General features: G+C 36.3%; 1 protein-coding gene across 3 annotated transcripts in view; it reads left to right on the top strand.

Moving 5' to 3' along the window:
- The window catches only part of LOC109101358 (leucine-rich melanocyte differentiation-associated protein-like), a 184,076-nt gene extending 171,696 nt beyond the window's left edge, over positions 1–12,380 (top strand). Inside the window, exons 3-5 of one of the 3 annotated variants that reach the window (XM_042736313.1) lie at positions 2,322–2,448; positions 3,640–3,779; positions 10,707–12,380. In XM_042736313.1, coding sequence (XP_042592247.1) covers positions 2,322–2,448; positions 3,640–3,779; positions 10,707–10,899 — 460 coding nt within the window. In that variant the 3' untranslated portion in view covers positions 10,900–12,380. Of the gene's footprint in view, positions 1–2,321; positions 2,449–3,639; positions 3,780–8,013; positions 8,217–10,706 lie in introns of those variants that run through there. The other 2 variants (XM_042736312.1, XM_042736314.1) reach the window with 2 other exon arrangements.
- Positions 12,381–16,633: the final 4,253 nt, after the last annotated feature.

Below are 16,633 nucleotides of genomic sequence, written 5' to 3'. Positions count from 1 at the left end.
TGGCCATTGTAAGCAAACTTAAAACAAAAAAAGGTCCCACTTTATATTAGGTGGCCTTAACTACTTGCATTCAAATGAATAATTTGATACAATGCACTTAATGTGTACGTACATGGTTTTACATTGTACTTATAGTTTAAAAATATGTGCATGTAATTACATCTGTAATTAATTTCTGTAATTTCATTTATAATTACACCGTTGACCCATCATTTGCACCTTAACCCACTTTTAAACCTGCCCATATCTCCAAACATGTTTCTAACCTCACCTGTATCCCACCTTAATAGCAGCAAAAGTGTTTTGCAATACAATATGAACACAGTAAGTACATTGTACTTTTTGATGTAAGTACATAGTAGTCAAGACCACTTAATATAAAGTGGAACCAAAAAAAAAAGCATAAATTACAAACTGGTGTCATTTCAAGTAGTGCACAATGTGCTCTTTATTCTAGATGTTTTAAAGTGTGATGTAGCCAAATGTTATATATATGCATCTTCATACCCTATACTTTTCACATATCTTAGAATCTTTTTTGCACCACTTTTATCAGTTGAAGCTATTTTTTCTATATTTTATTTTGTTTAATTATCTTGTAATCTCACTCTTATATTTTATTTTATTTTTATTCTTAGGCAGAATTTGCCTTCCATAGTCAGGACTTGAGTGAATAAATATCAGAATGTTAATTTTTGAATGAATTGTTCCTTCAAAAGCATTTGGCAATAAATCATTCAGTTAGCAGCACATTTTGAAAGTTTTCCTCTTGTGCACTGTACAGATGCTGCATATAATATAGCAGTGCAAATGTTTAGGCACAACGTGTTGTGGGCAAATTAGGGTTGAATCCCTGTTTGTTGTTGTGAATGTGATTTGGCCGCTCCCTTGGCTGTGAATTTAACTGATTAAATCACCTTTTGCACACAGCAGTAGTGACACAAAAACAACAATTAATAAGCAACCCCCCTGCGATGCGCGGATGCCTCTTAACTAAGCGGCTAATAACATTACACCCACCCAGAAACAGCCAAGGCAAACAGGTGGAGGGGGCTCACAGAACAGCTTTCATTTATCGAGCAGGGACATTTCTCTGAATTTTGCGCAATTTGACAATACAAATAGAACGTATTTCTCTTGCGGTTGGAGTTCTTGGCTTTCTGCTTCTATATGTTTGCTTTCTTCCTCTTGTAAAGCCCATCAAATTTCATCAGCCGTGTTCTACACGATAAGAGCGAGGTATTTGCATATCACAACAGAGAGTTTTATGAAACTGACAGCAGGACCGATTTGTTCGTTGCTCCAATAGTTGGGTGTCTTCCAAAGACAGACTTCACCTGGCTAGATATCAACATTTACTCCTGTGAGCTCCTTCCATATCGCCTTGGGATTTTCCATGGTACTGTACCACAAAAGGTCTCATGACAACAAAATCCATAAGATTATGATATGCAGGTGTTATTTTTCCGTTTCGCCCCAAGAGCGGGGACGACTAACATCTAGTCGCCATCGAATTGTTCTTTGCTCGAGGAGGCTGACAGACCTAAATGTCAATTAACCAAGGGTGGACACATTAACGTTGTAGGTTGTCAGCCTCTGCCATTTGAGGGATTAGAAACACACACCCTGGCTTTTATGCACCATGAACTTTGGAAGGCCCGACATTACCCTGAGCACCACCCTCCATCATGTTTATACCAGCGCAGGGCGGGGAAGAGACCCAGACGGAGGGAAATTCCTTGGGGACGGCGTGCCTGCGCGTCTGTGGGGGATTGGATGTCACGATGGGGAATAAAGGGAGAAGCGTCAAACTTTTCCCCCTGTAAAGCAGTTGTTTTTAACAGCAAGCGGCTCATCGCAGAAGTTGCAGAAGTTGTACTCATTCCGTTTGTGGCTAGGCATTATAGCTGTGCTGGGAAAATTATGGATGACGAGTTAAATTTGTGTTGGGGGAGTGAAGGTGAACTGTGACAGAGTTATTTATCTTGGGAATGGAGGGTTAGGGTCAGGCAAAGCTGGGTGCCTGAAGGCACAAGACATTGACAAATTCATCCCGCACACTGCATTTCTGAAGCCCTTTTGTTTTGAATCCTGGCTACTCACGAGTGACCCTCATCACTCACGCTGCCAGCGTGTGAAGGATGCCGCACCATGCCAGGGGATCTTAGCACCACTAATTCTTATCATTCACTCTCCTGACAGTCCCAAGCCCAAACTATTCCGGCCTGTGAAAGGGCCAGCCTGAAATATTTATTTCTGCACATAATGGCTGCCCAGATTTAGGGCCATATCATTTTTCCTCTCTTGCCTTATCATTGCAGGTCACTGACAGGCCTGAAAGCGTTCAGCCAACTGGAAGAGCTGATTGTGGACAACAATCTTCTCGGAAATGACCTCCGGTTGCCCAGGTTACCACGGCTCCATACCCTGACATTCAATAAGAACCAAATATCCTTTGCTTTTCAGCTCTCATGCTTGACCAAAATGACAGGATATGTTGCAAGATTCTTTGCAATGCAGTGCAGGATCTCCTTTTGCCACACTTGGTCTCTTTAAATGATGTTATTGTGGCGCTTGCTTTATAAACTCACTTGAGTTTGTGCCATGGTGACCTCTAGTGGAGGAGAGGCGAAAAAAGAAATAAAAAACAGTACAGTCCCATGACTGAAAGATAAAGCCCCGTCCTTCATAGAAACAGATCGTATCATATGCTGACCCATATCATAGTTGCAGTATGGGCCTCATGACCAGAAAGCAGAGCAAATAGAGTTTATTAACCAATATTTGAACTCATACATTTCACAGTGTAGCGTTAGCTGTTTAATAAGCTAACGTACCAGCTAGTCCACGCCAAAAGTAAATCTTTGAAGCTGGACTGGAAATTTCAGGTTTCTGTCTGTTGACAGTCGGCAATTACATGACTGCGACACGTTACATTTAGTTTGCATGATGAGACGCAAAGAGAAGTAAATGGCAGAAGTAAATGTGCTAGCCTGACGAAAATGTATGCTCTGCTGTTTGTCGCTGGATGCTATCCATCTACATAATAATGACGCAGCCTCACCCTCTGTTCCCCAAACAGCTCTCCTCCGACAGAGTGTCAGCAGCTCAGACCCGAATTCTGCTGTGAAGTGGTCTGCACATGCTAATGGGCCAATTATTTACATCCTGTAGTGGCCTGCTGCCATTGAAATTCAAGTGCTGCATTAGTGTGGTTGTATTTTGACACGTTTCGGGCACCATTTTCCGATGAAGTGAATGTATTAGTGATGAATTTGCTGTGAAGTGGCTGTTTGTTTCCCTGTGCTGGGTGAAGGGGAGGGGGTGTCCATGGCTTAGGGAGTCACTAACTGTTTTTACCAAAAGGCATCCATCATTTTGTCAATGTTTTTAATGTTCTCCACCAAGCCACCCAGGAAATGGGAAGAGGAACGGGAGAAGAGAACAGCCAAACTTGCAGCAAATGCCAAATCTCACCCTTAAATTTACCCACTCTTTGTATTCTCAAGCACAATTGCTTTTGAGCTCTTTCCGAGGGTTTCGGACAGAGTTCTTCTGGCTGGCCAGGCCAGTGGAGAGCACAGAGTAAATGCTAATGTAATTAACAGCCTGGATTCCTTGACCTCTGCCCCGTGACACTTCACTGACATCGAGGCCCTGTTGGACCATTTGGCAGAAGTGACGCCAGCGCTGGAATACCTGAGCCTTCTGGGAAATGAGGCCTGTCCCAACCAACTGGTCAGCATGGATAAAGATGAAGACGACTATCAGAGATACAGGTCAGAACACTGTCTACACTGATGAACAGTACAAAGCGGTTTTGAATTTTTTTCTGTAAAGTCTGTACCATACAGAGGTAAGCAGAAATCTGACAAATCCTTGGAAATTTGGGTTTCTAAACTTGGAAAATTAACAACACTAAATTAGGAGTATTTTTATTTGAATAACATTTTAATTAGGAATAAATGAATGCTTTTATTTAGCATGAATGCATTAAATTGATCAAAATGTTATAACAGGTAAGACATTTATAATGTTTTGAATTTTCTGTTCATCAAAGAATCCTGAAAAAACATATATTGTGATTTCCATGTGTGACAGAAGACTGCCGTAATGATGCTGAAAATTAAACTATGGCATCACAGGAATAAAAATAAAATGTATTCAAAATAGAAAGCAATTATTTTAAATTGTAATATTTAAATAATATAATCTCAAAGACTAAATAAATTAAAACAAAAAACCTTTTGAAACATGTCTGTGTCCCACCATATACTGTAAAAGTTTGGGGGGGTTTGTATGTATTTATTAATGTATTTTTTTTACCCCAGTTCAAAAAATAAATATTTTCACTAGTGGTCTCAGACCTTTGCGCCTCGCTGTACATGAAATCTCTAGTATCCTAAAGCAATGAAGGCAATTTTTTAGGTACTCATGAATTTTTGTTTTGATATGTTTTTATTTCTTCTGGTAGAAAAGTGAAATACCCCAGGAGTGTGTAGTTTGGCAACTTTCTGTAATCTTTTATTTGGATGAACGGCTGTTGCACAACATCATAAATCACATTGCACAAGCAAAGACTGATACTTTAGGCTATAACCACACTCCTCTTAAAGCTACTCACCTCCTTTTTTTCTTTTCATAGACTTGCAAAATCGATTTCATGTGTGAATTGTGATAACCAGAAATGAGTGTTTACTATTCTTTCCTACAAGATGAAAGGATGCATTCATTATCAAGCCCAGGCCTATGGGAGTGCAATGTCATGCGATGTTACCACCATTTGTCAGGTTTTCAACATGAAACCCAGCGGTGGGAAGAAGGGAGGGAGAAACACATTCTTTGTCTACCTTAGACCTAAGTGCATTTTTCTTGACACTGTGTTCAGTATGAATCATTTACTATACAGATGAACCCAATAGGCGCCACTCTCGCGCAATGTCTCCCATGCTTCACTTGGTGCAGAGGACGACCATTCTTTCCCTGACTGACAGCAGCTGTGTGTTTGTGATGTAATATTCATAATGTGTCACATAGTAATACATCAATTTGAGCATAATGCAGATTTTATGTCTGACAGGGTTAGGCGAGCTCTCAGGTCATAGCAGGACTGGCCTTGGGTTATGCACTTCTCAGACTGCACCCTAAGAACAAAAAAAAAAAAAGCAACCTGCTTCATAACGCGGTGAAATATAGCACGCCTCTTCGCGCTCTTTCAATTAGTCAAATGAAATGAACAAGCATAAGTATACTCGGCTGTATTTTACAGCAGTCGCTCGGCTCATTCATCATTGTTTACTTCTGGGGCTCGAGGAGCATTTTTTTTTTCTTCCTCCCTTTAGCTGAAGAAGTACAGCGCTCGACACAGCGACAGCCATCTGTGGTAAAGGATGTATGTCCTGTCTCTCTGGAATGCTCTCCAGCCCATGCTGTCTGTGATTGCATGTTTGTCTCTTGACATCATGACATGTGTGTGGGCTTAAGTATCTGTGTTTGCTGAAGATCAGAAAGTTTAGGGCCAGTTTTGCCTGGGGTGCTTTAAACAACACTTGCTGCAGAGCTGCTCCAACCATCTGTTAGATCAGCACAAACAATTTCACAATCATCAGGAAAACACCTGCATACTTCGCGCTAACAGTGGCTGTTATTATGTTTGTTTGTAATTGAATCATAACTGTAAACAAAGCGTGCACACACCACACTGCTCCCAGTCACTCCAGAGGAATTTGTTACATAAAGTTAATAGTTGTTTTGCTAAGACAAGTATGACTCTTACTGCTGCACATAGTTAAGGTTAGGGATTTAAACAAAATAACTCTTAAATATTCCCCTCTCTATATATACACGCACATACCATACAAGTTTGGGATCAGCAAAAATTTTTATATTTTTGAAAGAAGTTCTTATGCTCACCAAGGCAGCATTTATTTGATCAAAAATGCAAGTAAAATTGTGATGTATTATTACAATTTAAAAAGCTAATATATTTAAATAAATGTATTTTATTCATGTGATGGTAAAGCTGAATTTACCACCCTGAATTTACTCCAGTCTTTAGTGTCACATGATCCTTCAGAAATCATTCTAATATGCTGATTTATTATTAGTCTTTTTTCTTTATTTTTCTTAAAGAAATGAATACATTTATTCAGCAAAAATTATCAATTGATAGTGATAGCAAAGACACAAAAAATCCTTTTTTTTTTTTTTTTTACTATTTATTCATCATTGAATCCGTGTGTGTGTTACATGTCAAATATTTGTATTAATATATTAATTTGTAATTAATATATGTCTTAATATTTAATAATTATATGTATTTTTTTTAAACTTGTGTTTTCTTAAGAATATGTAGAAAATATAGATATATGCTATATTGTCGCTATATTGTTGTAAATTCTTATTTGCAAAAAGGGTGCTTACGTGCACAATACACACACTTGGGTGTTTATGCAAATGGAGTTTAACTCTGAATAGATGCGGTGGAAAACACATCCCTGCTTGTTTTTGATTTAGGCTTATCTTAATAGGATCAATCTGCAGTTGTGTTCTCTGTGATCCATCAGGAATAAACACGTAGCATGGGTTCGCCTTCATCCTTCATCATTGTCATCTTCATGGGTTTGTTTCTGGCTTTTGCATGAGAGCTCGGTTGGAAATCTGTCACTGCCCATATACACATCTGTTCACACCCTCCACTTAGTGTCTCTCTCTGTCTCTCTCTCACTCTCTCTCTCTCTCTCTCTCTCTCTCTCTCTCTCTCTCTCTCTCCATCTCACTCTCTGTTTGAAGTCTTGACATGCCTCTTCCTCCATTCCAGTCAGCCTGTGAAAGAATCTGTTGTCATCTATGTATTCCTGCTATTATCTCACGTCATTTTCTCTCCCTGAATGAAAGACAGAGAGTGTGTGAAAGCGTAAAGAGATATCTGTGAAGCTACAGAAATGACAGCTTGGCAGATTCTGTCAATGTGGGCTTTTTATCTGTTTATGTGTTGTACGTATTTTTACATATTTTGAAGGTAATTCTCTATTTACAAATATTGCTATGGTTAATTTAATGCATTTTAAATGAAACGTTCATTTAAGTTTTGTTTTATGTGGTTGTCTTGCAGATTTAAATTATAGTTCACTTCTTCGTCATTTAAATCTGCCGTCATGGGGATTTTGATTTATTTGATTAGTATTTTAATACGTCGTCTTCTGTAATTATAGTTTTTAGAAATTATAGATTTTTATATTATATTTTTTATAGATTGGGTTAATATTTTGTATTAGATTGTTTTTTATATTTTCTTATTTTACTTTAATTGTAAAATGTTTAAATAGTATGTTTTAATGCCTACTTGTTTTTTATTAAGAATTACTTTTATTTATTGTGATCTGTCTATCTGTTTGTATGTTTGTTTTTGTTTGTTTGTTTTTTCTTTTCCATGCAAGATACACACTTCCTTAAATTAAGGCAGCTTATTCTCATGTGTACAGGCCCATTTTACAGTGAGTTTAATATTATAAAAAACTAAATTGAGGTACACTAAAGGCAAAACAAATTACTGAAATGTTATCTTAAAATATTTACAATTACAGGATTATATAAGGAACATTTGCTTCCTTCCAAACTAACAAACAAATAAAAAATAAGCAAACAAATAAATAAATATCACATTACACTGTTAGACTTTGCTGTAATTTTACAGTTACTTACCACTAAAAAGCCTAGTAAACTACCATATATATGTTTTACGGTTGACTACTGTAATATGCACTGCAATATGGGTATTTTTGTGCCATTTACAGTAATTTACTGTATATGAGAATTTGCGGTACTTTACTGTTTGCTCAAAAGCAGTAGTCCTACTGTAAATTCTTCTGCGGATGAAAACATGAACCTGTTTTGTCAATTTAATGTCTGGGTAAGCACAAGTGTGGTGAAATAAATGTATTTTTTAAATGATTAAAAAATAAAATATATAAACTTACATGCTTACACCCCACAAAACTTAAATTTTATTAGCGTGCAAAGCCCGTGCAACAACCTGGCAGAGGTTGTATAAACTGAGGCTTGTGTCGGGTGCGCGCGTAATGGACTTTCCCTCTGAGTGAATTGCCAGACGTCAGCTGATTTTCCTGTGGTAAGTACTTTTCACTTACTTTTGAAACGTAAAACATTACCAATATATCAATGAAATTTAAAAATATGAAGAAAGTAAATATAAAATCTAATTAGGCATAGGCTATTACTAGGACAGTCTGAGGGAAAAGTTTGTTTTCCTCAAAAACTGCCGCTTTCATGAAATTCATTCAATTGTCCTGCAACTGACTGACTGCCTTTTCCGAACTCTCTCTCTCCCTCTCAACTTCCCAAAAAAAACAATTACTTTTTTTTTTTTAACTTTTTTTACTGCTAGTTATGGTATATTTTACTCGTCAGTTAAATGAATACCGGTAAATGCCATTAATTTGTGATGTCATTTGAAATAGCATGTTCGTGCTCTATTTCTCTCTCTCTCCCTCTCTCGCGCACAAATAAAACATTTACGCCAGTGCATACCATAGACTGTTTATGCATATACCAGAGAAAAAAAATACATTCAAGTAAAATTATAATCAATTAATTCAAGAATGAAAATCTTAAGTTTCATTTTAATTCTTTTTTACATTTTATTGTATATATTCTCTACTCTCTTTTTTCAGTGTTTATTGTAAATTGATTGTGTAAGTGATCAATCTAGCAGTCATTCAAGATATATGATTTATCATGTTCATAACATATAACATAACGAAAATTAATGATTCTTTTTTTCTCTCTTTTGCTTGTTTCAACAGGAGCTAACTACACCCCAAAGGCTATTTTAGGAGCCACAGCACTGAGCATCTTTGGCTTTGTAAGTATGTTTTAACTATCAGACGCAGTATGTGACATTAGATGAACTGCAGCCATGACAGCAATTGCCATTTATGTACCTTGATTTAGTATTCATTTTGGTTATAATCCTGTATTCTTCAAGAGTACTTCTAGATTGACTCTAATATTTACAAACTATACAAATGTTACAGTAGCTGATGCACACTGATATTCCTTGGATCAAGAGCTGTCACAACTAAAAAGATACTTTAAAAAACTTTAAGTTTGAAGGACCATAAAGTTACTCTGCAGCTCTTTAATGTGATTGTACATTCAATACAAAAAAGAAATACTGTTTAAACTGTACTATACAGGGAATAACTGCTGTTGCACCTTGTGTTGTAACCTTGTCTGTCCAGACAAGGTTACAACAAATGTTCCAGAATAAAGCACAATAAACAAATAAGTAATGGATGTATTTTATAGTGACAGTGAATAAAAAATATACTGTTGTACATTGACTCAGGTCACTTATTTGGAATTTATTTAATTCAATGGCATTCATGTAAAATATTCAAAGGTTTTATAAAACAGTATAAAATAAATTACAGTAAAATCACTGTAATATTATTATACTGTAAAACTAAGTTACAGTAAGTATATAAGGATATAGTACTGTAAAATTAAGTTGCAGTAAGGGTATTTCACTGTAAAATGAAATTGTGGTAAGGCCATCATACTGTCAAATAAAATTGCGGTAAGGCCAGCATACTGTGAAATAAAATTGCGGTAAGGCCATCATACTGTAAAATAAAATTGCAGTAAAAGCATTTTACTGTAAAATGAACTTGCGATAAACTACTGTAAAGGGGTAGTTACAGTAACTTACTTGAAATAGTACAATATAAAGTCTAACAATTTATCACATTGAATGAACATTTTTATTTACTAATTTATTTATTAAAGGTTTATTTATTTATTTATTTATTAAAGGGGAGTTCTAATGCTGTTTCATGAGAGATATTTACACTGTTAAAGAGTTGAATTCTCATGTTAAGCATGGTCAAAGTTTCAAAACACGATTTGGACATATGCCAAATACACAAGTTTTGGAAAGGTTTTTTTGTTGTTGTTTGTTTTTTGTTTTACAAGTTTCGGAAAGTTTTTTCGATTGTGGCTCTTCATTACGTAATGAAGGGAGGAACTCCTTATATGGGCATTTCTCCCGGAAGAGCATGCACGCATCGACCAGATCAAGAACGAGATCGCACCCATCAACGCGCTTCATTCGGCAGCAGTGCTGTACGAGACTCGCTCGGGAAGAATGTCTCCAAAGAAATGTTTTTATTTGTAAGGGAAAGATAACCTTGTTCACCTTCCCGAAGAACCCAGCATTACGTAAACAGTGGATGCACTTTGTATTTTCGGGGCAGCAACGGAGTTTTATAAACAAGGCCTAGTTCGACAGTAAGTGAAACTGCATCAAATGTCTCTGTTTTGTTGGCAATCAGCGCTCAAGTGCTCGTCACTCTTTAGCTCCGCCCACAGCCTGCCTCCAGGAGCTCATCTGTTTTAGAAAAGAATTAGAAGGCTGCATCTTTCTTTTATAAATATGATAAAACTAAAGACTTTTTGGAGATATGAAGGATGCAATACTACTTTATAGATACTCAAGATTAACATGAGATTGAGTGAAACTGTGCGTGTTAGGTCACTTTTAAACAGTTTTAATGTATTTTCAAAAGTATTAAAACTAAATTATTAAAACTGCAGCAAAACATCATAAAATGATACTTTTGTAACCTGTGATCTGGCATACTGGCTGAATAGTTAAATCTTCTTTGTATTTTTTCAATCTGTAGGTACTTTGTGCTACATAAGCTGACAAAGCTGAAGTTCCTGGACACCAGGAGAGTGACCCAGTGGGAACGGTCAGAGGCCGAAGCACGTGGAGCTTTCATGAAGGTGGTCAAGCTGAAAAATGACCAAGTAAGTGCTTTGATTTTACTAGAAAGACGAAGACACGTGACACATACAGGATCAAAAGACAGTTGAGATAATCTGAGATAACTGATTGTGTATCCCAGATTTAGATCTAAAATGCTCTGTGGTTTAACATGTAACCCAGCAGCCGGTTAAGCATCTTTACCTTATGTCATGTGGCCGAATAACTACACAGCCTGACCCTGTAAATGATTTGTGTAACCCTCCCCTTTCTGTGCAGATGACTATAAGAACTTAAAAGGCTAAGGCACCGTAAACTAATCCATCCCACTCCTTCTTAGCTTCCATTGTTTGTTCGTAGCAAATTGTCAGAATCTTTTAAGAGGTTACTTGTACGCAGCTCTTTGAAGACGTGGCCTTTCAATCTCGCATTGCTGTTTAGAGGAGGGTCTTTTTAATGACCACGACCTGACCTCTTTCTGTATGCATGAGCCCAGATCAAAGTGGACGGCGCCTGTCCGATCGGCCTTGCTTCGCTCGGCGTGACAGCGCTCTCGATCGGGGTGACAGCTCACGTTCACGACAGTCACCATCGCTTAATTATCCATCGCATACACAATTATTTCTCTCTCTCGCTCGCATTTCAAGGAGGCGGGCAGAATCCTAGACTTCAAACACATCTCCATTCTCTTCAGAGTTTATGATGGAATGGCTTTAGTAAGATTTGATTTCATGTATTTGTGCAGTCATAAAATATTTAGCTTGTGGTCAAACCATTTCTTTATATTCACTGCTTCCCGAGAGTTAGAGAAGCAAATAGGGATGTGGATGCATGAGTTTAAAAAGTACAGAATATTTATCACAGTCAACATTCAGACGAAGTAAGCTGGTATTTATTTTGTTTGCATGACGCTGAAGTCACTTATTTTGCTTCAGCAAAGAAAAAGTGAAAACTATGCAATGAGTTAACCTCATTCAGGCAAGTTTTTAGTTGGAAGGGTATTTTGTTGGTTGGAAAATGAGAAAAAGCTGATTGGAGAATGGAATATAAAGTGTTGTGCTTCCTGTCCACTCAAATAAGACCAGACATTTCAGGACTTGCCATTTTAAGAGTGATGGAGATGAATAGATGATCACATGTGAAGTACGTAAAATAATTTCCAGTAAAACTGTAACTAAAGTCTACAGTAGATCCATTTTAAGCACAACCGTTGAGCAGTTTCAGCATTTAATTCTTAGCGGGCATGCTATTGAAAGAGTCCACTGTTTTAAATATCTGGCAACCAACACAGTGTTTATGTATTTTCATTTTTTAAGTTATGCAGAGTTTGTGTCTAATCCAAAAGTTTACCCAAAGTAATCCAGAACATTTTAGAAACCGTGTTAATCTTTTACAAAGCGTTCTGTTTTTCATAAGTAATTGTATAATGCAAACCTGACGTTTTCCTATTTTTGGGGCAGATGAGTGCAGTATTGAATAGGCATTACAAAAAAGGACATTCGTTTGTTGAGAATTGTTGAGTAATTGAGTTTGTCACTCTGTCTGAGGAAGATTTAGAGGATGTTCACACAAAACAAGTGTCTGCGCTATCTTAACGTTTTGGTCTACGTAAACATGCAAATAGCATTTTAACCCATGCATAATTTTTTACTTTTTTCTGTATCTAGATGAACATCTAAACATATTACAAATCATACCTAACATGCAAAGCTGGGTAGATTACTTACAAATTGTAGTCCATTACAGATTACATGATGAAAACTGTAGTTAGTAACGTAATCTACAGCAGGTTACTCGTTTTAGGTAATGTATTCTTTTTAGATTACTTTTTATCAAACATGTTTTAAAGTTACCATAAATTTACCACATTCATGAAAGAAAGAAAGAAAGAAAGATATTTCAAGTAGGTTAAATATTTTAAGGGTTTGGCTGACAAAATCTTGCATCATTGTTTGTTTCATGCATGGTCTAGTTGCTCGAGAGGTGCTATTTTCCTTCAAACTCAGAAACATGGTTTGCAAATTTATTTGTGAAAATAGTCAAAATTATGATAAAGTACGATTTTTAGAAAGGATAATTTAAAAGAATTGGGGAGAATCAATAAATTATGAATGATTTACTGCCATATGTTATCATGTAATCCATAAATATGTAACTGTAATCTGATTATGCGCTTTTTTAAATGCAGTATTCTCTAATTACAAGTATTTATTTTTTGTTATCTGATTATGTAATCCAGATTACATGTAATCCGTTACCACCCAGTACTGCTAACATGTCACGCTTATGTACCTTTTTATTATTTTTTTTTAATGTATATAATAGACTTTATGTTTGTATAATATGTTCAATATTGTAAAGCGAGACAATTTTCCACATTGTGAATTACATTTCAGTTAACTTTACAATTAAGTTCAGTTCATTCACATTCAGTGAACTAACTCATGAGCTAATATTTCTTGTACAGCACTTATCATTCAAGGTCAATGTTAATTTATAAATATACTGTTATTTATAGTTAATTCATGTTTCAATTAATATTAATTTATCAAACTTGAAATACAAAGTTTATGCATTTATTTTATTAGTATGTATAATTTTAATTTAATATTAGTAAATGTTGAATTTAAGATTAATAAATGCTTTATAATTGTTTTTATTGTTAGTTTGTTAATGTATTTAATGTTAACAAATATAGAAATGAATGTTAACTTTGATTAGTAAGTTCATTGTACCTAATACAATCACTTATGTTTAGAAGTTAAACCTGATTGTAAAGTGTTAAAGTTTTTAAAGTCTGAAAGTCTACTGTAAAAGGACAAGCATATCTCTGGCCTGTCCACTGTCAGACACTTGAGCAGATGAAACAGACTCTGCTGTGATGCTGCAAGGCTTCTGTCCTCTCCACAATAACTGCTATTGTTGAGGCCTAGTGAGAGGGAGAAAGTTGGCTCTAATGTCCCATGTCTGTGCCTGGCACAGCTGTGACACCAACGTTAGCCTAGCATTTGTTTTGATTTAGATGAGACATGATGTGGCAGCCATAACAAGCTCTGTGGGGCATGTGTACTCTCTGTCTCTAATTGGCTTCATCATCATGCCGATTGTCTACTGACCAATAGTGCAGGTCACCAATTAATGAGCGCCAGCGACGAGTGAGAAGATGATGGCATAATTAGTTATTTGTGTTTGCTTTTATTCTTCATCCAGTGGGGTGTCTTACGTTTAAAGACATGCTGGCGTTAACATTGTTACAGCAGACTGTAATTAGCTCTTCCTGCTTTCCAAATTTGCCATCAAACCGGAGTCCTGTACCGACAGCTTGCTGTTGTAGCATTGTGGTAGTCTTTGAATGTCTCATCTATGCCTGTCTGTTAGGTCTTACCCACTGTTTCCTCTGTCTGTTCAGTTTTGTGTGTTGACAAAGAAATATTTGAAATATATTTGTTCTATTTATATGTTCTATGTGTTAGTGGGGCTGTATGATTATACTATTATAGAGTGTAAAACGACATGATAATGCTCAACACAGATTTATGAAAATTAATGCAAGCTCAGGCTTCTTTAATTTTTTTTTTTTTTTTTACCTGTAAAATGAAATCTAATATGATTGTAAATGTGCTTTGTTTCTTTGTTTCTTTTTCTTTATAACACACACACTGTTGTCCTATGAAAGAACTTGATTGAAATCAAGTTGCATAAACAGCAATTTACATTTAGCCCGTTGGCTGATCAGGAGTGCAACCTGCTAGGCTTGACCCCAAAGTGACAGGAAATAATTAAATAAAAGAAAAAGAAAAAATGCATTTTGTATTTCATTTATTTATTTTATATATATATATATATATGTATATATATATATATCTATATATATATATATATATATAATTATATATAATTTTTTTTTTTTTTTTTAATGAATACATGAATTTTAATATTTAAAGGCCATATTTTAAGCTGCCTTCCTGCTGTGCTATTAGGTACTCGGATACATCGCCTGATCAGGTTTTTATAAAAGTCCAAGCAATTTGAATGGCATAACATTGAAACTTTTTCACCTTTTCCAAGAGTCTCAAATTATACCCAAAGTGTAAATAGCTGGACAGAAATTGCTCTTATCACATTCAAAGAGTTTTCACTTTATTGTCTCCCAAAGTGACGTTGCACTTACTGAATGTGTTGAAATGTTTAGCGTCTTTGCAATTTAGCCCAAGGTGACATTTATTACAGCCTGTTGCAAATCTCTTTCTCTTCTGCATTGATTTTTTTCCTCCCACCATGCACTGGTGGTCCTACAACTATATATTAATGTAAGTGGTTGAAAATGAGCTGTCTCGCTGTTGTTGTCTGGTGTCTCTGCATGGCTGATGTTTGCTGGAAGGGAGGGAGGTCGTTTTGCGAGCTGTAGTTATGAGGACAGCGTAATTGGGCCTGTGTTTTATTGGATTTCTAGAGTGGTGAAATGGAGTGATCTGACCAGCTTAGAGAGAGAGAGAGAAAAAGGAGAGAGGGATAAACAACTACCTGCAGTAAACAAGGAAATCCAGAAAGGGTATTTAGGATTTTTATTTTTTTTCATCTCCTTTCTCAAAGCCACGGTTAAGAGAAGGAAAGTGAAAATCCTTAAGCTGTACTTTTGGGAAATTGGGTGTGCAGGAATGCCATAATGTGATCATTTTGTCAGAGGACTCAGAGGTCATGGAATGTTATGGTGTGAAACCACACCGAGACCAAAAAAAAAAAAACGTTAAATTTAGGCTCCTTGAAGTAAAGCAAACCCTTCATAATATTGTTAAATCATTCACTTTAACTAGCCATGTCTACAAAAACTGACAACTTCAGTCACCTATTTTAGAAGCTCTTTTGTACAATGCTCAGCAAAAGTAATAAATATTAAGCAACTGAAGGACACTTTTTTTTTAATGAAAAGATGAAGTAGCTGCTTCTCAATGTAGTGTTTGGTAGCTACGTTAGGATATAATGGCTCTGAAATGTCAGCTAGATTATGCTTGGATGAAGCATTTGACTTGATTTTCTCACCACAATACACAATTTCTCCCACATCCTTCTCCTGGGTAATGAAAAACAGACGGCCCAACTGGAGGAGTTCGAGTCAGTGCTGAGTCCCATCAGTTCTAGTCACACAAACTCGGCTCTCCGTAATGTTGGCAGATCCAGGAAAGTTATGAGGTCGATCTCTTCTCTGCATTTTTCATATTAATCTGCCTCTCGTCAGAGTTCATATCAAGACAGCGAAATAAAAGAGCCAAACAAAGACAGACCACCTCAGTGTAGCTGCCTGATAGCATGTGATTATTGTTTTTTTCAGTTTGTATGCTCTGTAGAAAGCGAGATGGACAGAATGCTTCTCGTTTTCTCTCTGTATCATCCCTCTTGTGGTGTGGTGCCATATTCATCTCTCTATGTGAGAATTATGACTTCCCTGGAGCATTTAAACATAATAAACAGCAGGCTATAGAACTGAGCGCCAATGTACCTTCAGTGTTTGCTGAATCATTTTATGGATAAATCTTTCCTCGAAGACACTTATAAAAATATCGTTGCAATGGGAAGTGCTATTTGGCCAAACAGATTGCTTGGAAACAGTTGTTACTGCCATTTTCTACAAACAACCTTAGTAAAAAAAATTTGTGACTCTGAAACTAACTTGTGACGGGTGATTCAGTTTAGCTGATCCACAAAGATAACAGGCAGATTTACTGCATACATTTTCATCAACACTGTGTTAAATTAAACCAGCCACAACTGTGCACAAACTTGCAGCTGTTTCTCTGTGCATTTAAGCAGGTTTACAGCCTGTGTGCGCATGTTTGTTTTATTGTT

The sequence above is a fragment of the Cyprinus carpio genome, chromosome B13, assembly GCF_018340385.1.
Source record: "Cyprinus carpio isolate SPL01 chromosome B13, ASM1834038v1, whole genome shotgun sequence".
NCBI classification, from domain to species: domain Eukaryota; kingdom Metazoa; phylum Chordata; class Actinopteri; order Cypriniformes; family Cyprinidae; genus Cyprinus; species Cyprinus carpio.
Note: the sequence above shows the minus strand (reverse complement) of the source record. Positions and strands in the feature narration are given on the sequence as shown.